This window comes from Schistocerca americana, chromosome 1 (genome assembly GCF_021461395.2).
Source record: "Schistocerca americana isolate TAMUIC-IGC-003095 chromosome 1, iqSchAmer2.1, whole genome shotgun sequence".
In the NCBI taxonomy this organism is placed as follows: Eukaryota; Metazoa; Arthropoda; class Insecta; order Orthoptera; family Acrididae; genus Schistocerca; species Schistocerca americana.
The window spans coordinates 646,501,204-646,527,307 of record NC_060119.1 but is presented as its reverse complement, the minus strand read 5'-3'; the positions used below and the strand labels follow the sequence as shown (position 1 = coordinate 646,527,307).

The 26,104-nt window shown below is 40.4% G+C and overlaps 1 protein-coding gene across 5 annotated transcripts in view; it reads left to right on the top strand.

Moving 5' to 3' along the window:
* LOC124607819 (calpain-A) overlaps positions 1-25,225 on the top strand; it is a 602,483-nt gene extending 577,258 nt beyond the window's left edge. For all 5 annotated transcript variants that reach the window (XM_047139938.1, XM_047139936.1, XM_047139939.1 and 2 more), the window contains 2 exons: positions 4,629-4,824; positions 24,868-25,225. In XM_047139938.1, coding sequence (XP_046995894.1) covers positions 4,629-4,824; positions 24,868-24,953 — 282 coding nt within the window. In that variant the 3' untranslated portion in view covers positions 24,954-25,225. The remainder of the gene's footprint in view (positions 1-4,628; positions 4,825-24,867) is intronic.
* The last annotated feature ends 879 nt before the right edge of the window (positions 25,226-26,104 follow it).

The window sequence follows — 26,104 nt, the reverse complement described above, 5'->3', positions numbered from 1 at the left end:
ACCTGAGGGCGGAGAGCCAAGGGGATCTGCCTTGCGCGTAGAAAATGCGGGCAAGCTGACGCCTTCAACGTTAAGTGAGTTTCAAAGTCCGAAACACGCCCCAGGCCCTCCTCAAAGATATCCTGAAAGTCAGAGATCAAAGATTCCAATGATTGATAGGGAACGTCTTCGGAGACCAACTGTATGGTGTCTGCGATAGAAAAACCGAAAGCTTGAAAGGCATCCAATCCAAAAAGGTTAGCGGAGCTCGCCTCACTGACAACAATAAAAGTAAGAGGCCGAGTGACTGATTAGTAAGTAACGTCGGTAGTGAATTGACCCAGTAGGGGAATGAACTGTTTACCATAACCACGTAGACGCTGGTAAACTGCTGCCAACGGGGCGACCCAAGGTCAGAGTAAGTTTGTGCATTCAACAAGGAAACTGCTGCGCCCGTATCTACATGCAGTTGTAATCGGCGCGACCGAACCCACACCTCGATAGAGAGTTTGTGTGCCGATGCGTCAGGAGCCTGGCCCGATGAAACTTCCTGAATGCCAACGTCCATGTCCTCTGTATCAGCTTCCTTCGATTCTTTTGAGGCTGAGCGGCAAACTTTAGCAATGTGTCCTTTTTTATTACATTTATGATAAATGGCCCAACGCTGGGGGCACTCTGACCGATCATGATTTATATAGCATGACGCACAGGATGGTAACAGGGGCCGGCGGCCGGAACTCTGTTTACACGCTGTGCGGGAGCGGCCGTAACAGCCGGATTGTACTGCTCGCACGTTGTCCACCGCGGACGCAGTGGACGCGGCATCGCACCGCGCTTCCAACTGTTGATCTGCGGCGTGAGAGACTTCATACGATTGAGCAATGGACAGGACTTCCTTAAGGGAAGGGTCTTCCAACTGCAGGGCCTGTTGCCAGACCTCCCTATCAGGTGCCGAACGAACAATGACGTCGCGCACCATAACATGGCATACGACTCTCGCGACTGCTCCGTGACAAAATGACACTTGCGACTAATGTTCACTTTATAGGAAATACAAAAAGTTAGTTATATGTGGTGACTTCAATATTATTTGTATAAGTGATTGTGCAAGGAAGAGGATGCTGGTAGACCTCTTTCATTCATATAATCTTATGCGAACCGTATTCTTTCCAACGAGAGTGCAAGGGAACAGTAGAACAACCATAGACAACATTTTTGTTCATTCCTCATTACTAGAAGGGCATTCTGTTAGCAAAAAGGTGAATGGCCTTTCAGATCATGATGCACAAATTTTAACTTTAAAAGATTTTTGTGCTGCAACACGTGTTACATATAGTCATCAGCTGTTCAGGAAAGCTGCTCCAGTTGCCGTAGAGACCTTTGTAAACCTTATAAAGGAACAAGAGTGGCAAGATGAAAAAAATAGTGCTGATACAGTAGATGATAAATATAATGCTTTTCTCAAGACTTTTCTCATGCTCTTTGAAAGTTGCTTTCCGTTAGAACGTTTAAAACAAGGTACTAGCACAAACAGGCAGCCTGGGTGGCCGACTAGAGGGATAAGAATATCTTGTAGAACAAAGTGGCAATTATATCAAAACGTTAGAAACAGTCAAAATCTAAATGCAGCAGCCCATTACAAACAGTATTGTAAGGTGCTTAAAAATGTTATTAGGAAGGCAAAAAGTATGTGGTATGCAGATAGAATAGCTAAGTCTCAGGATAAAATTAAAATCGTATGGTCAGTCGTAAAGGAAGTAGCTGGTCTGCAGAGACAGGTTGAGGATATAGAGTCAGTGCGTAGTGGGAATGTCCATGTTACTGATAAGTCGCATATATGTACAGTATTTAATAATCACTTTCTGAATATAGCAGCTGAACTAAATAGAAACCTAGTCCCAACAGAGAATCATATAGCGCTCTTAGAAAAAAGTGTTCAGAGACTGTTACCTGAAATGCTCCTCCATGATACTGACAAGATGGAGATTGAGTTAATAATTAAATCACTAAAGACCAAGAACTCTCATGGATATGACGGGGTATCTAGCAGAATACTGAAGCATTGTTCTATGTATGTTAGCCCAGTTCTCAGCCATATCTGTAACTTTTCCTTTAGGAGTGGTCGGTTTCCTGACCGATTAAAGTACTCGGTAGTGAAGCCACTTTATAAAAAGGGAGACATTGATAATGTTGACAATTTTAGACCTATTTCTATGCCATCGGTGTTTGCTAAAGTTATCGAGAAGGTTGTACATACAAGGTTACTGGAGCATTTAAATTCACATAATTTGCTGTCAAATGTTCAGTTTGGTTTTAGAAATGGCTTAACAACTGGAAATGCTATATTCTCTTTTCACTGTGAGGTTTTGGATGGATTAAATAAAAGGTTGTGAACGCTAGGTGTTTTCTTTGATTTAACGAAGGCTTTTGACTGTGTTGACCACAAAATATTACTGCAGAAGTTGGACCATTATGGAGTAAGGGGAGTAGCTTACAATTGGTTCGCCTCTTACTTTAAGAACAGAAAGCAGAGGGTAATTCTCCGCAATATTGAAAGTGGTAGTGATGTTCAGTCCCAATGGGGCGTTGTTAAGTGGGGCGTTCCTCAAGGGTCGGTGCTGGGGCCACTGCTGTTTCTTATTTATATAAATGCCTTCTAGTATTACAGGTGATTCAAAAATGTTTCTGTTTGCTGATGACACCAGCTTGATAGTGAAGGATCTTGTGTGTAATATTGAAACAGTAACAAATAATGTAGTTCATGAAATAAGTTCGTGGCTTGTGGGAAATAATTTGATGCTAAATCACAGTAAGACTCAGTTTTTACAGTTTCTAACTCACAATTCAACAAGAACCGATATTTTGATCAGACAGAATAGGCATATTATAAGCGAGACGGAACAGTTCAAGTTCCTAGGCGTTCGGATAGATAGTAAGCTGTTGTGGAAAGCCCATGTCCAGGATCTTGTTCAGAAGCTAAATGCTGCTTTATTTACCATTAGAACAGTATCTGAAATGAGTGACAATACAACACGAAAAGTAGTCTACTTCGCATATTTTCATACGCTTATGTTGTATGGTATTACTTTTTGGGGTAATTCTTCTGATTCAAAAAGGGTATTTTTGGCTCAAAAATGGGCTGTTCGAGCTACATGTGGTGTAAGTTCGAGAACGTCTTGTGGACCCCTATTCAAAAATCTGGGAATTCTGACACTGCCCTCACAGTATATATTTTCTTTAATGTCATTTGTTGTTAGCAATATTAGCCCATTCCCAAGAGTTAGCAGCTTTCACTCAGTTACTACTAGGCAGAAATCAAATCTGCATGTAGAATGCACTTCCTTGACTCTTGTGCAGAAAGGAGTGCAGTATTCTGCTGCATCCATTTTCAATAACCTACCACAAGAACTCAAAAGTGTTTGGGCTACTTCTAAGATTTTTAAGTCTAAACTGAAGAGTTTCCTCATGGCTCACTCCTTCTATTCTGTCGAGGAGCTCCTGGAAGAGCTAAAAATTTAAGCAAATTCCAGTGTTACATTGTTGATTTTTTTCATTTAAACTTATGACTTGTCACCTGAATATGGTTTTTTTATATTTCATTTTATCTGTTTCTAATATAGTGTTATAATTTCATGTATTGACTTGTTCCATGACCATGGAGATTTCTCCTTAATTTGGTCCCAAGGAACAATAAATAAATAAATAAATAAATAAGACCGTGCAGCGTAGTGGCCCATGCCCGGTAAGACTGATGGGGCTGTTTCTTGCATTGATAGAACTCAACCCTAGCCACCACAACATGCGTGCGGCGGTGATAATAGGAAGACAGCAATGAACACAATGCGTCAAAAGACAAGGGCGAGGGTTCCTGCAACGGCGCTAGCTGCCGCAAAACTTGATGCAGTGAGGGAGGTATCCAAGACAAGAAAAGAGCACGACATACCTCTGAATCGGCAACGTGAAATGCCTGGAAATGCTGCCAAAGGCAATGTTCATATGCATTCCAGTCCTACGCCGTCTCATCATACGGCTTAAAGGGAGGAGGGAACGGCACTGGAGCAGACTGCATGGAGAGCATTGCCGGAAGCACTTGTTTCATGGTTGCCATGAGCTCCGTCTGCTGCTCAACCAAAACCCGCACTAAATCCTCCGTGCTGTGGTTAAGCTGCGAAACTGGAATGATGACTCAACACGCGAAAGAACGACCCTACTCGTCGCCAATTGTGTAGTAACACGATTCACGTTTCCGTTGCACTTCACCTAGTGTAGACTGGGACTGTCTGCTAGGCATGCCTGATGTGAACTGGCTGGGCATGGCCCATGCTGCCTGAGTTGTTGTTGTTCCGCCGGCAGAGGGTGTGGCCGAATTCTCGCGTGCCCTCTGGTGAGTGGGACTTTACTTGCGGCAACTACTGTCCGTGACGCGTCGTGCCGATGTGCGTTTCCCGCGATCTTTCTGGTGGCTACTGCAAAATCTTAAAGACACTTAATATGTTCATTCTTAATATAATACATTTTGTATTTTTTTTTTCATTAAATCATCTGTGCATTTATTAGAATTATGTCCATGTGCTTAAACATAGACTATTGTTCAAAATTAAAAATTTACTTTGTGTTGATAATTAACAGAACTGAATTTTTTCTTGCAGACCATATTCAAAATGCACGATAAAGAAAACTCTGGTGTATTCAGTGCGTTTGAGCTGAGACAGGCACTAAGTGCTGCAGGTTACAGGTTAAACAACCACATACTGAACATACTGATGCATAGGTATGGAACTGTAGATGGGAAAATAACATTTGATGATTTTATGATGTGTGCTGTCAAGTTAAAAGCGATGATAGGTGAGTATTCAGATAATTTGATCTTGTAATTGTTAGTACCTTTCACAAGGTTTTGAATAAGTATTATTACTGAATACATTGAATTTTTCATTATTTAAAATTGCTTTAGAGTGAGTAGACGCTTGCTAAACTGAATTGAATTTTTACTATGTTAGACACCTGCAGAGGTCATGCAATGCATTAACTGTCTTTACAGCTACTGTACATACATATACAATAATTTATTAATTGTTGTGGCATTAAATATGTCAGTATATTACTGATACCAATATTAAAACATTAAAATAAGTATGCACTATGTTTCTGTTCATTGGTGTATCATATCCTAATACTAAAGGTGTAATAAGAAATATAGTATTATCATACCATTTTCTTATTCTCAACTGTAAATTCATCAGTGTTGTAAGTACTTTGTTGTAGTAGATAATGTTGAATTTCTCTTTCGAATCGATCTGGCAGCTCTCTGATACACTGAGGTATGACTTTGAAGTGTGTAATTGATTTGTTTACAGAATGCTTCTGTTGTTTTTTATAGTCGTAGTGGAATGATACCTGATCTTCTTTGTGCCTGGTATTATAATTATAGCACATGTCTTACTGTTGGCTTCTGCATTAGTTCTCATTCATGTGCTTTGCATACTGCAAATTCTATAAGGGTGACAGAGGTGTAATCTTCAGTTTACTGAAGCTGTGTGTACAATGAGCTTTGGGTATCATGCTACATATTATCACCACTGCCCTCTTTTCAAGTGGTACCATAGACTCTATGAATATATATTGGGGCATAATAGACAACTTTCAGCATTGGACTACCAACACAAAGACATACTTTCCTAAGGGGAAATACATTGAGGTGACAAGTCATGAGATACCTTCTAATATGTTGGACCTCCTTTTGCCCAATGCAATGCAGCAGCTGATGTGGCATCGATTCAGCAAGTTGTTGGAAGTCCCTTGCAAAAATATTGAGCCACTCTGCCTGTATAATATTGTCCATAATTGTGAAAGTATTTACAGGCCAGGATTTAGTGCACCAAACTGACCTTTCGATTATGTCCCATAAATTTTCAATGGGATTCATGCTGGGCAGTCTGGATGACTAAATCATTCACTCTAATTGTCCAAAATGTTCTTCAAACCAATTGTGAACAGTTGTGACCTGGTGACATAGTGCATTGTCACCCATAAAAATTCCATCATTGTTCGGTGGCAAATGGACTCAAAGTAGCTGAACATAACCATTCCCAGTTGATGATCAGTTCAGCTGGACCAGAGCACCCAATCCATTCCATGGAAACACAGACCACACCATTATGGAGCCACCACCAATGTGCACAGCGCCTTATTGACAATCTGGGTCCATGGATTCATGGGAGCTGTGCCACACTCAAACCCTACCATCAGCTCGTACCAACTGAACTCAGGAATCATACGACCAGGCCACAGCTTTCCGGTCATCTGTGGTCCAATCGATATGGCTACAAGCCCAGGACCTTTTGTATACTTAAGTGTTCTTTTGAACCAGGCTTGCAGGATGCATTTATTCATTACATGTCATCAGTTTTGCTAGATGATCTGGTCCACATTTTGACATTGTCACATTCAATCCATAAATTTCCCTACTGAAGCTGCTCATTTTTTTAAACACATCAAGCACATTTTGCACCTCAGTCAGTCCAAACTTTCTGGTTGTGTAGTATTTTCCAAAAAATACTTAAGGCCAGTGACTACATTGTGGGCTTTTTCCTATGCCTTATCAGTAAAGAAAATCCTCTCTCTCCGTATACTCCTTTTGCTGTTACATTCACTGCTGTCTGTCTTCCAGATGGTTTGCACCTTATTGTCAAATATGGATGTTATTGCACAAGTCTTTTTACTTTTGTTTTGTTTTAAGGCATGGCTGAATCTTTTCTACTCACTTACATATATTCCTTTTATTACATAAGAGCTGGTAAAGCTATACAAGTCATAATACTATTCAGACTCTCCTTAACATGTCTTCAACGTGAACCTTATTAAATCTATTTGTCTTCTTCTCACTTGATATCTTATGAGGCAAGGATATGTTAACAATTTTGAAGACGATGACTAGTAGATTATAGCATTTCTTATCAGCTGAAAGTTCTTGTTATACACCGCCTAACACGGAAAACGAAGCAACCAGGAGGAGAGGGGAAATGAACTGAAACTTCTTGGGCTGAGGGAGTACTGACCCCGAAATTGTTCAATATTATAAAAACTATTATGCGGTACTAAGAAAAGTTATTAAAAAGTCCAGAAGCATGTGTATCATGTCTGAGATCAGTAACTGATAATAAAATTAAAGCAATTTGGAATATTATTGAAAGGGAAACAGGGCAACCAAGAGCACAGGAAGACTTAAGTGCCATAAGACTGACTGACAAGTGTACTAACAAACAATCAGAAATTGAAAATATTTTCAATAATCATTTTTTAAATGTTGTGGAGAAAATAGGCTCTAGATCTTCACTAGAAGAGGCAAGCCTTCTAATAGAAGAGGCCATACCTGTGCAGTTCGAAACAACTGCATGTCCACCAACCTCTCCCTCTGAAATCGGTAAAATAATAAACTCACTGAAAAGTAAAAGCTCTTACGGAATTGATGGCATTCCAGCAAGAGATAAGTAGGATTCTCAGCCACGTATGTAATAGCTCTTTGGAGCAGGGTGTTTTCCCTGATAGACTGAAATATGCCATTATAAAACCATTGCATGAAAAGGGGGATACGTCGGATGTCAACAACTATCGCCCAATCTCTCTTCTGACAGCTCTATCAAAAATTTTTGAGAAAGTAATGAATTCAAGAGTAGCCTCCCCTATTTGTAAAAATAAAGTACTAACAAAATGTCAGTTTGGTTTTCAGAAAGACTTTTCAACAGAAAATGCTATATATGCTGTCACTGATCAAATATTAAATGCTCTGAATAACCGGACATCACCCATTGGTATTTTTTGTGATCCCTCAAAGGCCTTTGATTGTGTAAATCATGGAATTCTTTTAGATAAGCTAAATCATTATGGTTTGAGGGGGGCAGTGCACAAATGGTTTAATTCATACTTAACTGGAAGAATGCAGAAAGTTCAAATAAGTGGTTCATGTAATGTTAAAACAACAGCTGATTCCTCAAACTGAGGGGCTATCAAGGGGCTATCAAGTACGGGGTGCCACAGGGTTCGGTCTTAGGTCCTTTACTGTTCTTGTTATACATTAATGACTTAACATTCCAAATTGATGAAGATGCAAAGTTAGTTCTTTTTGCTCATGATACAAGTATAGTAATAACATCCAAAAACCAAGAACTAAGTGATGTAATTGTAAATGATGTTTCTCACAAAATTATTAAGTGGTTCTCAGCAAACGGACTCTCTTTAAATTTTGATAAAACACAGTATATACAGTTCCATACAGTAAATGGCACAACTCCTGTGATAAATATAAACTTTGGACAGAAGTCTGTAGCTAAGGTAGAATTTTCAAAATTTTTAGGTGTGTCCATTGATGAGAGGTTAAACTGGAAGCAACACATTGATGGTCTGCTGAAACGTCTGAGTTCAGCAACGTATGCTATTAGGATTATTGCAAATTTTGGTGATAAGAATCTCAGTAAATTAGCTTACTATGCCTACTTTCATTCACTGCTTTCGTATGGCATCATATTCTGGGGTAATTCATCATTGAGTAGAAAAGTATTCATCGCTCAAAAACATGTAATCAGAATAATTGCTGGAGCCCACCCACGGTCATCCTACAGACATCTATTTAAGGATCTAGGGATCCTCACAGTATATATATTCACTTATGAAATTTGTTGTTAATAATCCAACCCAGTTCAAAAGTAATAGCAGTGTCCATAGCTATAACACCAGGAGAAAGGATGATCTTCACTATGCAGGGTTAAATCTGACTTTGGCACAGAAAGGGGTAAATTATGCTGCCACAAGAGTCTTTGGTCACCTACCAAACAGCATCAAAAGTCTGAAAGATACTCAACCAACATTTAAAAATTAAGGGAGGGGGGAAAAAAAACAACTTAAACATTAGTGTCGTGCAATATTTTGTGTAATGTAATATCTTGTACAGACATCTTTTATTAACCTGACACGTTCCACATCATTACGAAGTGTCGTATTCATGATCTATGGAAGAAGTATTAATCTAATCTAATCTAATCTAATCTGAGGGGCATTCGATGTTATTTCAGTGATAACATCATAAAGTCAGAACTTGACATTATGATCCTGCTTAAGAGTATCCCATTGCTCTGCCTTGGTCCTTGATGTATGTACTGATTCAAAGGTTGGGAAAGGTGTTATAAAGCTTTTGTATCCTTTCTTGAGGCAAGCTATCCCACAACTGTTGTAACTGGTCCAAAATATTCTGGATACTGGCCACTGGGATGTAGTTGACATGTAAGCTGGTTGTCCCGTTATATTGAGACAGATCTGGGTGATCTTGCTTGCCATGGGGGTATCTCACCATCATACAGAAAGTTAATAGTCATGTACCACGTATGAAGGAGCATTGTCCTGTTGAAAAAAAAAAGAAGCCCAACAATAGTGTTGCATAAGAGGAAACACACAAGGACAAGATGTATGTGATATACCACTGTGCTGTCAGAGTTCCCTCGATCACCACCAGTTGTGACCAGAAGTCATACCCAATGGCTCCCTACTATCATGCCAGGAATAACACTGTCTATCTCCAGAACACTGGGAGAATGGGACATCTCCTCATGTCACTGCCATATTTCCCGATGGGGTGGTCATCTGGGATAGTGCAGAACTCCGATTAATTGCTGAACACAATGACAACATTCATCAGCAGCCCATGCTTCCCCGTCACAGCACAACCCCAAATCCAACCATCTGTGCTGTGGTGTTACTGACAGACTACGTATGAGACCTTAATCCCTTAGTCCAGCAACTACTAGTCTTCAGCAACTGGTACTGGATGAGATGGAATGGGGTAGAGTCCCTCACTTTTTCTCAGATAAAGACGCAGATATTTAGGGGTTATGATGTGTTTGGTACACAATACAGTGACCCTCCCTTGTGGTGGTCATACTTGGTTGACCAGAACCTTGATGTGAATATACCTACCACTATGCTCCTATGCAGTCAAACATAAAGTCACTGTTACATCCAAAGTGTCTCATAAATCTCAATGTTGCAGGGCTTGAAAGCTGGACAAATAGGATTCAACCAGATGGCCAAATGGAGCTAGATAGTGAGGCACCTTTCAAATTCCTTCAGGTGCTGATAATGCTGTCTTATACAATTATGTGATATCTCCATGTTCTTCACAGTGATCACTGAACATGTGATACTGTCCATGCTCCTTTTGCAGTGTATGATACCAAGCCTGGTAACAACACAAAACATGGACAACAGTAATTCACTCTGGTGGCTGTTCTACCTGTCATAGAGAATTGCAACTCTATTCATTTATATACGTTACATTCACATTCATCTGGGTTTTCAGGATGCTTCACTTTTTTTTTTTTTTTTTTTCTCCAGGTATTGCATTTGTAGTCACATACTATCATCTAAATGGAACAAATGTATTTAGGGTGTGCTCATTTCCCACATGTATTTTCTCCATGATGAACATTAGTTTTAATGTTTCTTGTAAGATACATAAGTCTTTGATTATGTCTAACTTCAGATATTTTAATTCAATTGAGACAAATGTATCGTCTGTATGGCTCTGGCTTGTAACCTTTTCATTTTACTATTTGTAACATAAAGCCCAAAAGAGCTGAATAAACTATTTGCATAAGAGCTATAATTAGTAAGCAACTGGAAGTTTAAAGTAAAACTGCCACAGATAATTACCCTATATCTATATTTACTTTCACATACAAACATTAACTTACTAACACACTCATCTTACAGCTGACATGCTGAGTTGCAGACAGGCACGATGAAAAGACAGTTAAACATTTAGCTACCCAACCTAGCATTTCCATTGCTTAGCAATCTCGTCTGCCCCTTCTGTATTTGATAACCATGATATTTTAATCTGTTGTCCTATTTGCTGCCATTTCACATAATATTTCAACTGTCAAATGATTAACTTTCTCAAAGGTTTCAAACTTAATCCCCATTTGTAGATAGATCACACGTCTACCTTGACTTCTAGTTACTGTTTTGTATTTGAAATGCATGACTTTTTCCGGGTAGTAGAAGTCTATCTTACCTAATTTCAAAGGATTCTGACATATTCTACAACAGCCAGTTTATTGGATAATGATTCCACTTTCGTATGAGTAATATTAAAACTTTGATTTATGTGAAACAGATGCACCTGGTAAATAAATGTTAGTCGACTTCATATCATGAGACATATTCTGCAAAAATAAGGCAACTTATCTCAGGAATTTCATACCATACTATGAACTATTGTTTCAAAGTCGCTCCCTTTTATGTTATAGGATGGTGTATATACTATCCTGTAACCTATATGGGGCTTCTTGGAGAGCAAATTAAGTTTCTTTGTTTCATTCATGAGCTGGTCCTTCACTGTTGCAGCAGGCGGAGGTTCTACCCACAATGATGATACAGTAACAATTTGTAAATATAAAAACTGTTTAATTTTCTTTAAGTAAGTCTGTATTATGCGTCAAAGATTGCGGCAATACCAAATTCACCATTTCTAGCTAATTGTAAGCCATTGTGGCACATGTTAACTTCACAGCATATGGTGTAATATTTAATAATCATTTTCTATACTTGTTTTCTTATCTTGGCACTGCTACTACTCATTTTTAATATTTGTTGAGACTAAAATTATCTCATTTGATTTTAAAATAGTTCTGATTAACATTTATCTTTCTCAGTTAAGTGTTATGAATAAACCCATTGTTCAAATCACTGCCACTCTCTTGTAGTCAACCATGTTATCTGACAGCATCAAACACAAACATACTGTTGAGAAAATGAATTATCTACCCTAAGAAGAACTTCACACTGTTCAGTATTTCATAAATTTTGTTACATAATGAGGGTAACAATGTTCTGTGTGGTTTGAGATACCATACAATTTTTATACTATTTTTTTAGTGTTTCTTATCCAAAAAATTTTATGTGACTGTATATTATTCCCGATGACATAGCACTTTAGAGGATGTAGTCAGCAGTCACATATTAACACTTCTTGAAAGTAGAGCTAATGTCTTTCTTGAATATATATTTTATGGTCTACTTCTCTTGTTTTAGTATAGGAATCCAACCCCAAAGTTCAGAAGTAGTGAAACAACAAACAAAAATGTACCCATGACACTACAGGTTGGTTTTAAATCTCAGAAGGTCATACTGTTAAAGTCAGTTTCTGAGTAAAAACTGAAATAAAAGCTTATTATAGTGAAAGGTCTCATGCTGGTTTTGAAAAACCAACTTTTACAAATTTTAGAGCAGGCATTAATTACTGAGATTTTCAAAACTAAACTATACAATTCAAATGTAATTGGACAGATAAAAAATCCACTCGCCAAGCAGTGGAAGGAGAAAACATGTATAAAAATATTGAAATTAGCAAGCTTTCAGAGCTACTGGATCCTCTTCCTGGCAGAAGGGTTGAAAGGAAAGGAAAGGAAGAGGGTGAACAAATAGGATTGATGAGGTTTAGGGGATTGGGAGAATTCAGGGAAGTCAGCCAGAGCCGCAGATGGGAAGAGACTTGTGGGGTGGGATAAGAAGGCAAGATTGACTGATTGATTTGGGAACTGCACTGGATGAGACTTGAAAACCTGAGAACTTAAAGGTGGAAGAAAGAGTAATACACTGGACAGAGATTACTCACAAAATGATGTGCACGAGTTAATAAGAGCGAAAAGCTAAGTGCATTGTGTGTGGTAGAGGTGGGAAGAAGAGAGAGCTAAAAAAGGAGTGAAGAAATTACTGCTGACACTGAAGAAGTTAACACAAATTAAGGCGAGGTCGGTAGCGAGAACCAAAGACGTGTTGAAACACTAGCTCCCATTTACAGAGTTCTGAGAAGCTGGTGTCTGGGGGAGAAATCCACATGGCATGTAGGTGAAATGAGCACCAAGGCCACAATTGTCACATTGTAGATCATGCTCTGCAACAGGATCTTTCATGCTAACTGATAATTTGATGGTAGTCATGCCAATGTAAAAGGCCCAATAGTTCCTAGATGACAGCTGGTACAAGAAGTGTTGTTTCACAGTTACCTCTCCCTTTAATGGTATATACTTTGCCAGTTACGGTGCTGGTATATATGTGGTGATAGGAGGGTGCATAGGGGCAGCCTTACAGCAGGGAGCTATAGGGTAGGGAAATAGGTGTAGAAGCAACGATTCTGACTAGAACATTGCAGAGATTGAGAGGGTGATGAAAAGCTATTCTAGGTCTAGTGAGAAATTGTTGGACAGAATGGACCTCATTTTAGGATATGATCTTAGCCTTTTCAAAGTAACAGATTAGTGTATTAATCTAAGAGTTTGCCTGAGCGTATTAATCAGCTACTTCAGTAAGGCTATGTTTTCCTGAAATCTTGGCCTGAAATAAGATCCACTGTGTTGGACATTTTGCTCACCACACCTGGAATAGCTTCTCATCACTATCGCAATATCCTTGTTGGACCCTACGCTCATTCTACACCCATATCCTTACCCTATGGCTCCTAACCCTGTGACTGTCACTGCTGCAAGACTTGATCTGTGCACCTTCCTACCAGCCCTGTAACTGGCGAACATTTGCTTTCAAAGGGAGAGCCACCTGTGAAAAAACAAAGGTCTTGTACCAGCTGTTATGTAAACACCATTGGCCTTTTACATTGGCATGACTACTGCCTAGTTACCAGTTAGGAAGAATAGGAATAGGGAGACATTGTACATTGGCAACAAACAGTATCATGTCGCAGAGCATCCTGTACAACATCGTAGTTGTGACCTCGGTGCCTGTTTCACCACATATGCTATTTGGAGTGTTCCCCCAGACAAGAGTTCCTCAGAACTCCACAGGTGGAAACTGGTGTTACATGTCCTTAGTTCTCGCCACCTATTTGACCTTAATTTACATTAATTTCTTCGGCCTCATTATTCCTTTCCGCACTAGGTTTTTCGTGATTTTGAAAATGAAAGATAAAAGTAGCAGTGGGGAAGAATCTCAGGAAACATAACGATTGTTGTGACCTTTCTTGGTACTAGTATTGTTTACTAGGCTCCAGAAATTTGTTAAACCATCATTTTTCATTATAGAGTATAAATATGAATGTTAAAAATAATACCTAATTAAATTTGTGTGTAACTTGTAGAATTTTAAGAGGACAGAGGTCATCTTGAGGTTGCTGCACTCATATATTGATATGGTGAAATTGGTGTGCTTGTTTTATTTGTGTACCAAGTTTCATATTTTTGGCACATGGAAGTAGTTTTGTATTTTTTGACCAATATTGTTTGCTGCAGAAGTGGGCCACATTAGGGTCCATATCTGGACCTTCCCAGTCTCTTAATGTCATTCTCTGGTTGCTTCAAACTCTGTTACTGCATCACAGAAGACTTCATGAATAGTAGAACAGAGACAAGAGAAATAATGTACTAAGCTGTATTCTATATCAATTCCATTCTTCTCCTGTCCCATACTTCACATTACAATCTTTGTTTCCGTTCTCTCTCCCTGTTGCCTCTGCCCCCCCCCCCCCATCCCACCCCTCAAAAAGGTTCACAACCCTTGTAGGATTTTGTGTGGCGAGTAACCCTGCGCTCCTCTCCCCACCCCCTCCTTTTTGCAGTACTTCTTCCTTTCCTGTGTTGTAATTTTATTCTCTGGCTATGTCTTTTCTCAGACTTATTCTTCAAGACAGATTCTCTGCTGATGACCTAGCTTGCTTGTAGGATGTAGATTCTGGCTTATCTCATTGTTAGTGTTTTGTACACGACATCATGTTATGATTAACTTTTGTTTGGTCCCCGTACTTGGGTTTCACCTCAACTTCTTCAAATTCTGTAAAAAATATAGGTGAACCATGTGGGGAAGGTCATCCAATACCAAGCAAGGTGGCCAGTTCATGTTGGAGGTCATCAGGTACCCATATGTTAGTAGCCTGCTGACAATGGAGGGATTGTACTATTGATGCCCAAGCTGCCACATCCCTGTCCATGCTGAGGAGTAAGTGCCTGTTTGTCTAGGGAGATAGGGGCTCCAGGGAGTACTGCTTTGGCAGGATGGTACCCTTGGCCATGGGAAGAGGCCTTATTTGAAGTATGCAGTTCCACGGCAGACATTTGGTATAATGAAGTGATCAGTTATGAGCCGGTGGCTGTGAGGCTCCAGTAGTCTCTTCAGATAGATAGCAATTCAATGCAGATCATTATAACCTTCAGAACTTTCCCTCCTTGGCCACACCATGGGAAGATAATAAAACAAGGACATTTACTCCCCTCAGTTCCTTGTTTGTACCGAACAGAAGGAGGATCCTTCCTTCTACTAAGCCAGTGTTCTGTGTGAAAAACATTGAAAATGTTTTTAAAATGATTGAAAAGCCACAATCACTTCAGTATCGTTTACTAGATGACTAATTTCAGCTCTCTGAAGGTGCCATCATTGGATCTGAAACGTGGATTAACATCTATAAAACCATATGGACATCATGGCACATGAGGCAGACCATCTGTTTCTATAAATGTTACTCCACGTTTCAGATCCGATGATGGCACCTTCAGAGTGCTGAAACCGGTCATCTAGTAAATGATATTGAAGTGATGGTGGCTTTTCAATTATTTTAAAAACAGTGATCGCCCCAGAACACACCAGCTGTTCACTGGAAAATGTTTTTGGTGAACTGTCTCCCTACAGTAAGTTAAAAGGTGGTTCCAATTAAGATAGCAAATTCTACCCAGTCCTGGTCATTAATGTCTCACATACAACCTGGATATGTACATGTTACCATAAGGTGCCATAAGAACCTAAACATGGTGCTGGATTTTATTTTTCACCAGGGTGTAATGCTGCACACAGATGCACTTGGTTTACCACTGCAATGTGAAGCTTTATTTCTGACCTCCAATACTGTGCTTTAAATGCCAGCACTTCAGGCATGTGTCTTCCCGGTGTATACACAACCTTATTTATGGAGACTATGGCCAGTCACTTTAAGAAAATTCATTCATGAGGTGTGTGGTACCATCCGTCTGTGTCAGTTGTGGAAATGGCAGTCATCCCCAGTGTGTGCTACCCTAATTAATAAATCCAAAATACAAGACTGTCTCCAATCACCTCTCCTTTTGAAGCTCAGAAAAAATACAGCTGTTTATATCCTGTCTCCATAATATCAACTTTTGCCACTACTGTGGCCAGGTTGTTGGCAGTACCTGACATGTTACTCCATCAATGTCACCCTACAGTAATTGGGGGTTAAGTAGACTAATTAGTTTGAATTCAGCTGTGTACATGCTAAGGTCATGTAACGTTTGGTTATAAGCCTTTTGAGTCTACATGACACACTTCATACACATTGATGATAGCTATTCTGTAGCTGAAATGTAGATCTGCAATAAGGTACAGATGGAGTTGCAACTGACATTTTGGATTACATCACAGTTCTGGAGTGGAATAGTTGTAATGGAATCTAACCTAAAGACTTCTAAGGGGCACCATGCTAAGGATTACTGTCTAATTAAATGCAGTAAGAAGGAATGCTGGGAGCGCTGCATCTCCTCCTTGGGAACATATACCTCTTCATTCCAGTTGTGTGCGAAGTTCTGTAGTCCTGTGCTGCCAAAGATCATCTTTTCCAGGTTCTCTCCTTTATGGAAGTGTATCTACTGATACGTTAGTTCTTGCTGAACACCTTGCAACACTCTTTGTGCCAGTATCAGTATCCTCTTCTTACCTGGGTATTTTGGGATATGTAAAAATCAAATTGAAGATGTCGCCCTGCTCTTTATCCCCCATCATGCTAAATTGTATAGTGAAACTTTCACTGACTGGGAACTCAATCAGTCTATTCACTTGTCACACAATATGGCCCGAGACCTTCATTAGATTCATAATCAGGTGATCCAACATCTGAATGTTACTGCAGGACTCCTATCTACTCAGGGTCTTTAACTGTATTTGGCTAGAGGGTGTATCTCCTTTGTAATCATGAAATAGTATCATCCTTCCAATCCTTAAATCAGCCGAAAACCCAATCTAAATCCATGAGCTGCTGACTGATCAGTCTCTCAAAAGCTCTCTGCAGACCACTTGAAAGGATGGTAGCCCAATGATTACGCCAGGTTCTTGAGTCGCAGGGCTCACTGTCTCCCCATCAGTGTGGTTTCTGGGAGGAACAATCAAAAACTGACCATCTGCTTAGGTTGGAAAGAGCAATTCAACAGATGTTTTGTAAATACCAACTTTTGACTTTCATAAGGCACATGACACTGCTTTGCACCATCATGTTTTACTCACCATCTATAACTGTGGGCTTTTAAGACACCCTGCCAATTGTCAGTTTTTATCTCTCCAGTTGTTTCGGGTTGTAGTTAGTACGTCACTCACCCTCCCCATGGGTCCAAGAGAGCAGCATTTCACAGGGATCTGTGCCGAATATTACACTCTCCCTCATTATTATCAATGAGCCATGTGAACTGGTCTCATCCCAACTGAGGTTTATGGGTCACCAGCAGCTTTGGTCTTCAAATTATTGGACTTGGTCAGTTGTGAAGTATGAGGCTTCTGAACTAGTCCCACATATAGTCTCCTTGCTGAAGCAGGGATATTATCTCTTCAGTTCAGATTCACCAACTCGTGCTCACTTAACACAACCACCATTTAACAATTTCCTAACCATTGAACTTATAGCTTCTTATATATATATATATATATATATATATATATATATATATATATATATATATATATATATATATATATATATAAAAAACAAAGATGATGTGACTTACCAAACGAAAGCGCTGGCACGTCGATAGACACACAAACATACACACAAAATTCAACCTCTCGCAACAAACTGTTGCCTCATCAGAAAAGAGGGAAGGAGAGGGAAAGACGAAAGGATGTGGGTTTTAAGGGAGAGGGTAAGGAGTCATTCCAATCCCGGGAGCGGAAAGACTTACCTTAAGGGGAAAAAAAGGACAGGTATACACACCTGCGCGCGCAGGTGTGCGCACACACATGCATCCGCACATACACAGACACAAGCAGACATTTGTAAAGGCAAAGAGTTTGGGCAGAGATGTCAGTCGAGGCAGAAGTACAGAGGCAAAGATGTTGTTGGAAGACAGGTGAGATATGAGCGGCGGCAAATTGAAATTAGAAATTAGCGGAGATTGAGGCCTGGTGGATAACGGGAAGAGAGGATATATTGAAGTGCAAGTTCCCATCTCTGGAGTTCGGATAGGTTGGTGTTAGTGGGAAGTATCCAGATAACCCAGATGGTGTAACACTGTGCCAAGATGTGCTGGCCGTGCTCAAAGGCATGTCTAGCCACAGGGTGATCCTCATTACCAACAAACACTGTCTGCCTGTGTCCATTCATGCGAATGGACAGTTTATTGTTGGTCATTCCCACATAGAATGCATCACAGTGTAGGCAGGTCAGTTGGTAGATCATGTGGGTGCTTTCACACGTGGCTCTGCCTTTGATCGTGTACACCTTCCGGGTTACAGGACTGGAGTAGGTGGTGGTGGGAGGGTGCATGGGACAGGTTTTACACCGGGGGCGGTTACAAGGGTAGGAGCCAGAGGGTAGGGAAGGTGGTTTGAGGATTTCATAGGAATGAACTAAGAGGTTACGAAGGTTAGGTGGATGGCGGAAAGACACTCTTGGTGGAGTGGGGAGGATTTCATGGAGGATGGATCTCATTTCAGGGCAGGATTTGAGGAAGTCGTATTCCTGCTGGAGAGCCACATTCAGAGTCTGATCCAGTCCCGGAAAGTATCCTGTCACAAGTGGGGCACTTTTGTGGTTCTTCTGTGGGAGGTTCTGGGTTTGAGGGGATGAGGAAGTGGCTCTGGTTATTTGCTTCTGTACCAGGTCAGGAGGGTAGTTGCGGGATGCGAAAGCTGTTTTCAGGTTGTTAGTGTAATGGTTCAAGGATTCCGGACTGGAGCAGATTCGTTTGCCATGAAGACCTAGGCTGTAGGGAAGGGACCGTTTGATGTGGAATGGGTGGCAGCTGTCATAATGGAGGTACTGTTGCTTGTTGGTGAGTTTGATGTGGACGGACGTGTGAAGCTGGCCATTGGACAGGTGGAGGTCAACGTCAAGGAAAGTGGCATGGGATTTAGAGTAGGACCAGGTGAATCTGATGGAACCAAAGGAGTTGAGGTTGGAGAGGAAATTCTGGAGTTCTTCTTCACTGTGAGTCCAGATCATGAAAATGTCATCAATAAATCTGTACCAAACTTTGGGTTGGTGGCCATGGGTAACCAGGAAGGCTTCCTCTAAGCGACCCATGAATAGGTTGGCGTACGAGGGGGCCATCCTGGTACCCATGGCTGTTCCCTTTAATTGTTGGTATGTCTGGCCTTCGAAAGTGAAGAAGTTGTGGGTCAGGATGAAGCTGGCTAAGGTAATGAGGAAAGAGGTTTTAGGTAGGGTGGCAGGTGATCGGCGTGAAAGGAAGTGCTCCATCGCAGCGAGGCCCTGAACATGCGGAATATTTGTGTATAAGGAAGTGGCATCAATGGTTACACCTATCCGAACTCCGGAGATGGGAACTTGCACTTCAATATATCCTCTCTTCCCATTATCCACCAGGCCTCAATCTCCGCTAATTTCTAATTTCAATTTGCCGCCGCTCATACCTCACCTGTCTTCCAACAACATCTTTGCCTCTGTACTTCTGCCTCGACTGACATCTCTGCCCAAACTCTTTGCCTTTACAAATGTCTGCTTGTGTCTGTGTATGTGCGGATGGATGTGTGTGTGTGTGTGTGTGTGTGTGTGTGTGTGTGTGTGTGTGTGTGTGTGTGTGTGTGCGCGCGCAGGAGTGTATACCTGTCCTTTTATCCCCTTAAGGTAAGTCTTTCCACTCCCGGGATTGGAATGACTCCTTACCCTCTCCCATAAATCCCACATCCTTTAGTCTTTCCCTCTCCTTCCCTCTTTCCTGATGAAGCAACTGTTCGTTGCGAAAGCTTGAATTTTGTGTGTATGTTTGTGTTTGTTTGTGTGTCTATCGACCTGCCAGCGCTTTTGTTTGGTAAGTCTCATCATCTTTGTTTTATATAAGGAAACATTCCACGTGGGAAAAATATATCTAAAAACAAAGATGATGTGACTTACCGAACGAAAGCGCTGGCAGGTCGAAAGACACACACACACAAAATTCAAGCTTTAACGACAAACTGTTGCCTCATCAGGAAAGAGGGAAGGAGAGGGAAAGACAAAAGGATGTGGGTTTTAAGGGAGAGGGTAAGGATTCGTTCCAATCCCGGGAGCGGAAAGACTTATCTTAGGGGGAAAAAAGGACGGGTATACACTCGCGCGCACACATATCCCATATATATCGACTGTCTGACACCCACCTTCAGATGCGATTGCCTTTTGGAATGTGCCTCGAAGCCCTCTGACAGGACATCTACCTAACCTCCTTAGTATTTGGTTCCTGTGTCCATCCATTCCCCTCATCAACACTTCTCCTCCCCCGTCGACACTCCCCCCCCCCCCCCCCCCGCCTCCCCCCCCCCACCCCACCCCCACCCCCACCCCCACCTGCCAACATTCTGCCCGCAATCCCCTTGGTCAGCACCCAGACCTCGAACTAGGACTGATCTATTTCAAGGAACTAAAGTTTGTTGACCCCATGATCTTACGTCATTCAGGAGTATCAAGGTGTTGACAGCACTAAAACCATGGATATTACAGAATTTAATTTTACGTCTCCAACCGATCAGAAACATCAAATATGTATAGTGTTTTTATAGTGGAGCTGATGATCACTAACAGAGCTCTACATTTTATTAAACATGCATTCCTTGACTGTGTTTTCAATTGGATAACTGTCATGAGCAGTTGATAGATATTACTCTTGTCTCACTGTGGTACAAGCTATTCTTGACTGATCTGCCCTTAATTATTGTATGCCCAGTTGTCTTTTTGTGGGTCCAAAGCCATGAGTATCCCTGGGAACGAACAGTTGGTTAGAGAATTGCTTACTCGCCCAACTTTCATTTCAAAGATCCCAGCTGCTGATTCAGAGACGCAAATAAGACATGTTCTCAGTCAGAAATAGAACAATATGTGGTAGGCTATTGTCTTTGTTAATGAACTCCACACTGTTGAGCAGACTATTGCTGTATGTCACTACAATGAAACCCCTATTTTGTGTTTCCATGCGGTCCAGACTTAAAAAATGCAAAATTGAGGAAAATGTAGAAGCAAGCAAAATGTTAAGACCCCCAAAAGACAAGCAAAATCACATGTAATTAGTATACATGATTAAAAATCGCAATCCTCTCTAATACTTTGTATAAAATCTGCCTAAGTGTAGGAAATTAAATGTACAATGTTTATACATTAATTTGTGGTAATGAATTTCATCAGTTCTTAAATAACCACAGATGTATAATAGCAAGTAAAAACTCGTCAAAAAATTGAAATTGGTATTGGGTGCAAGGTAATCTGGCTATTTTCTGACATGCTACAACTACAAATTACATGCTAAAAACACACATTTTTGAGAGATCATCCTTTGTGCTCACCCAGAGAAAAGTAAAAATTGGTGAACATATTGAATTAAGCCAAAAACAGCACTGCAGCTGAGTGGTTAAACCATAAGCATAAATGCAGACATCTTCTTAATGACAAATTTTTCACCATTGCAGTTACTGTTTAATGCTTTTTTTTACAAGCTGCAATTCATATGCTCACCACCATTAACTTATTATTTTAGGCTTGATGAGAGAAACATAGAAGAGAAAAAATGAGTTTTTCCCCAACTGTTATTACAAGCCTTTTAGAAATCAGCTTAGTGGATTTATGTATACTGTTTAAAATGTAAATTTGAAAGAAAGCTAAAGTGCTACAGTTTCACTTCATGCCCTCTATTACTGTTCCAGTCTTTACAATCTACAGTGTGTAGTGTTTGTGGAACAAAGTATATACATGATTGGTGTATGTAGTTGTTGTGATTACATCGTGTCAGATTTGAACAGGAAACACTTTAAAATGTGCTATTCGCAAAACCCTTTTTCTTTTTCTGTGTGACATCTGTCATAGCACATCATCTGCACTGAAAGTATATTTTCAGCACTTCACAGAATGCTTTCACTCCTACCTCCATTCATGTCATTGAAGGGCCATTCTCCCACTCCAAACATCCAGTAGGCGAGCTCATTTTACAGTGTTATTGTGGTGTGATGGCTGTGCTGGCTGCTGAGTAACTTAACAAGTCACCAGCCAATAAGAGCTCACTTGCTGGAAATGGATGACATTTCCTCAGTTACGGCCAAGCATATTATTAAAGGCTCATGTTTGAATTTAAAAGGTTGATAATTGACATTGTTGCTGGATACAGTATATTGGAAATATACGCAAAAAGATGAGATAGTTATAAGTGGCACAAGAAAAGGTGGTGGCTGTGCCCCTTCATTATGTATTGGCTTGGTCTGAAACACTTCATGTCAAACGCCTTGTTTTTCCATCATCACTGCAACCAAGCAGTAGGTGTATCATAATTGTGTGATGAAGCAAAATGTTGCAAATTGTGTTGGCAACACCAGTCATGGATTACGCCAACATTTCCTCTCGCACATCTCTCCTCTCCATTCTCCTCACCGAGCGAGGTGGCGCAGTGGTTAGACACTGGACTCGCATTCGGAAGGACGACGGTTCAATCCCGGGTCCGGCCATCCTGATTTAGGTTTTCCGTGATTTCCCTAAATCACTCCAGGCAAATGCTGGGATGGTTCCTCTGAAAGGGCACGGCCGACTTCCTTCCCCATCCTTCCCTAATCCGATGAGACCGATGACCACGCTGTCTGGTCTCCTTCCCCGAACCATCCAACCAACCATTCTCCTCAATTGCGTAAAATATTCCCTTAACTCCGCAACCACCTGTGCTATGAACCTTCTGGCCTTTGTGTCACTTGAACTCATTCAGTCACATCGAATGTCAATAGGGAGAAAACAGGACGAAGTCAAGCGAGACATCGAGTAAGAACTTAGAATCGAGGTAAACCTTACCATGAAGAAATGTAAAATCTGGGAGTTTTTACCATTGATCTTCAGGGTTTTTTACTGGTGCTGTGAGCTTATGGTGGAGAATAGTGAAAAATGTAAAATCAGAGCACGTATAATCAAAGTTCCACTGTATTCCATCCATTTCTCCTGGAATGTATCCATCATTGTGTGTTCCCTGCATATTGGTCATACCAAATTAATCCGTAGTTCGGTTATGTAATGAGTTGCTGCCCCCCCCCCCCCCCCTGCCCCTCCCTCCTCCTGGCTCTCTATGCTAAGCATGATCTTCCAGATTAATTGTCTCCAGTTTTGGTGTATGACATACGGATGGTTGAACTGATTCTCAGCTTTCTCTGAGTGGTTTTTACTCTTGGATGTAAAGTTTTGAGCTACTTTTGGGGCGGGGCAGGGTGGTTGGAATTGGAGCATCTCCTGCCACACGCAGCATATGGATGGACCCTCAATGTTGGGTATGGGGCCCCCTGGCCTCTACCTCCTCTGCCAGTTGCTTTGAACTTTCTTTTAATTGCTTTTGGATGTGGTTTGCAATTTTTTTCTGCCTTACTGTATTTTACATTACATGACCTTGAGAATTCCTTATTCTTGATACTAGCTGCTGATGAAAGAACAGCTGAACAGGTTTTTATGCTTCCTCTGAGATAGTGAGTGCTGTTCCTATCTTCAACAATTAACTATGACAGATCGCGGCTGAGACAGCTGTGGAAAGGATGGCCCTTATCTCGTGCAGAGGAGCCCGGGGGCACTCACTTGGTCCCATATACTTGCTGATATTACTGTTTCTCTCACCTTATTGTATTATTGTCAGTCCAACTGATATACATAGCATTTTCAGTCTCTTCACATGTATTATCACAAATCTCCCAGTTAGAAGGCATTTTTGGTTCTGTAACTGTCTTTGCACTTAATCATGCTGGCAGGAGTCAGATGTGGTGAGGTTTCTCTTGCCACATGAGTGCTCTGGGAGACCCCTTGTCTGCTCTGACCTGCATATCAGCCCAATGTATATACATTTACTTTTCTTTGAATTATTTTCAACTTTGGCCTCAACATTACTATCAATGCCACAATTTTACCACTCCTACATACCTTAATAATTCAATCAAATTCTCGCTATCAACATTTTCATGGGCCTTCGTCCCACTTCAACATGGGGTCAGCCTTGTTACTACAGATTTGGTGATGTCAGTGTCGAAGGGTGGCCGGATGCCCTTCCTGTCGCCACACAGTACCCCCCTCCCGGGACAGAAGTAGTGCACCCCAGCTGTCTGCACTTAGTATAAGCCATGAAATAGTACGAATGTTTTAAAATGTCTGCCAGCCATGTAACTAAGGCAGGACAGGGGGACCAGCCCAGTATTCACCTAGAGGCCCGCTGACACACCGGCCCTTGTCATTAATCTGCCGGGTGGATTCGATCTGGGGCCGGTGTGTGTACCCAAGTCCAAGAAGCAGCACATTAGCACCCTTGGCTAACCTGGTGGGTTACTAATTGTGGCATATCCCATATAGAAATGGTTTTACAGATGAGTAGCTGCCTTTGCTCATTTTTATTTTTCATCCAAAAATTTCTGTTATTTAATGGTCTTTATGTGTTTGTATTCCTAAGAGAATTATCTTCTTTTGGCATTAGTAATTATTGACAATTTCCGTGAGGTGTGAGAAATCCAGTATTCACCAAAACAAAATCTTGTGTTAAGACAGTACTCTTTCACTTTGTTTCCCGTTTGAATACTCATGATTCTATTTCACTAATTCATTGTTTGTGCACTAATTACTGATTAAGGTTTACTTTGAAATATTTAAATATGTAGGTAAAATGATTTCATATTTCTTTTGTTTTACAGATATGTTCCGAGAAAGAGACCCCAAAGGAACAAACAGTGCAACTTTCTCACTGGAAGAATGGGTTGAGAAGACTATTTATTCCTAAAATGTACTCACTTGAATTTCCTTCTGCTTCTCTAAGAGAACTGTGGAAAAAGTGCAAATGTTTTGTGCTTTGCCACTAAATATTTGTTTTCATTTCATGTCCCACAGGAATGGAGAGAAACAGCCATGTGGGCATGGAATGATGCACTCAGTATTTTTTGTGCAGTTGGCTCACAGACTTGTATATTGCCCATTGAAACACATGTTTATTCCTGCTGCTACAGAAAAATATTTTGTACAGTTTTTTATTTTATTAAAATATTTTAAATATTACTTCGTCTTTGTATGTGCTGTCATTCAGCAATAGCTGTGTGAAAAGAGCAGATTACTATTATTTTATATACAAAATGTGCTGTGGCAATGAGCATGCAGTATCACAGCGGAACATCCCTCCACACAGTGTTCCATAAACCCCATTATGAAGGAGAGCAGACTACTTCTGTAATGTATATTAACAAATGACTTGTCCTGAACTACTCACAACAATAATTACGTTAAATAAAAATGGACATCTAGCACCTGTCTGAGCACCACATAACTGCAAGGTGTTAGACAAGTTACATACAAAATATTACACCCCAGCATTTTACTGATATAGAAGTAATATGGGGAAAGGAGTTTTCATATGTACTACGACAGAACAAAAATTAAAAAATGTTGATGTAGATTTTGTAGTGATCAGCACATAATAGTGTGTGCTCATGAATTACTAATTAAAAAATAGTGCACTTTTAATTGCTACTGTTTATAGCTCCCAATGGGAAATTTTGAACTGTAATGAGGAATTTGGATTCCTTATTATCCTATGCCAGACAGCAACAAGCTGTTAGTAGTCTGTAGTCATTTCAGTGTAGATTTTCTAAAGGGTTGTGATAGGGAAAAATGATTTGGAAACCTTATTTGGGTCCTAAAATTTGATCTCAGTAATTAACTTTCTCCAAAATGGATGGATAAATGTCTTCTTTGGTGAAATTCGAAGCAAATTCTCTCTCTGATCATGATGCACTGTTAGTTAGGAAAATAACATAATGCTTTGCTGTATGGAAATCAGTTTGAGTAAATAATGATTATAGGACAAACATTTTTAAGAATAGTTTACAAGAGATGGATTATAATGAAATTTATAGTGAACCAAAAGCTAATATAAAATTT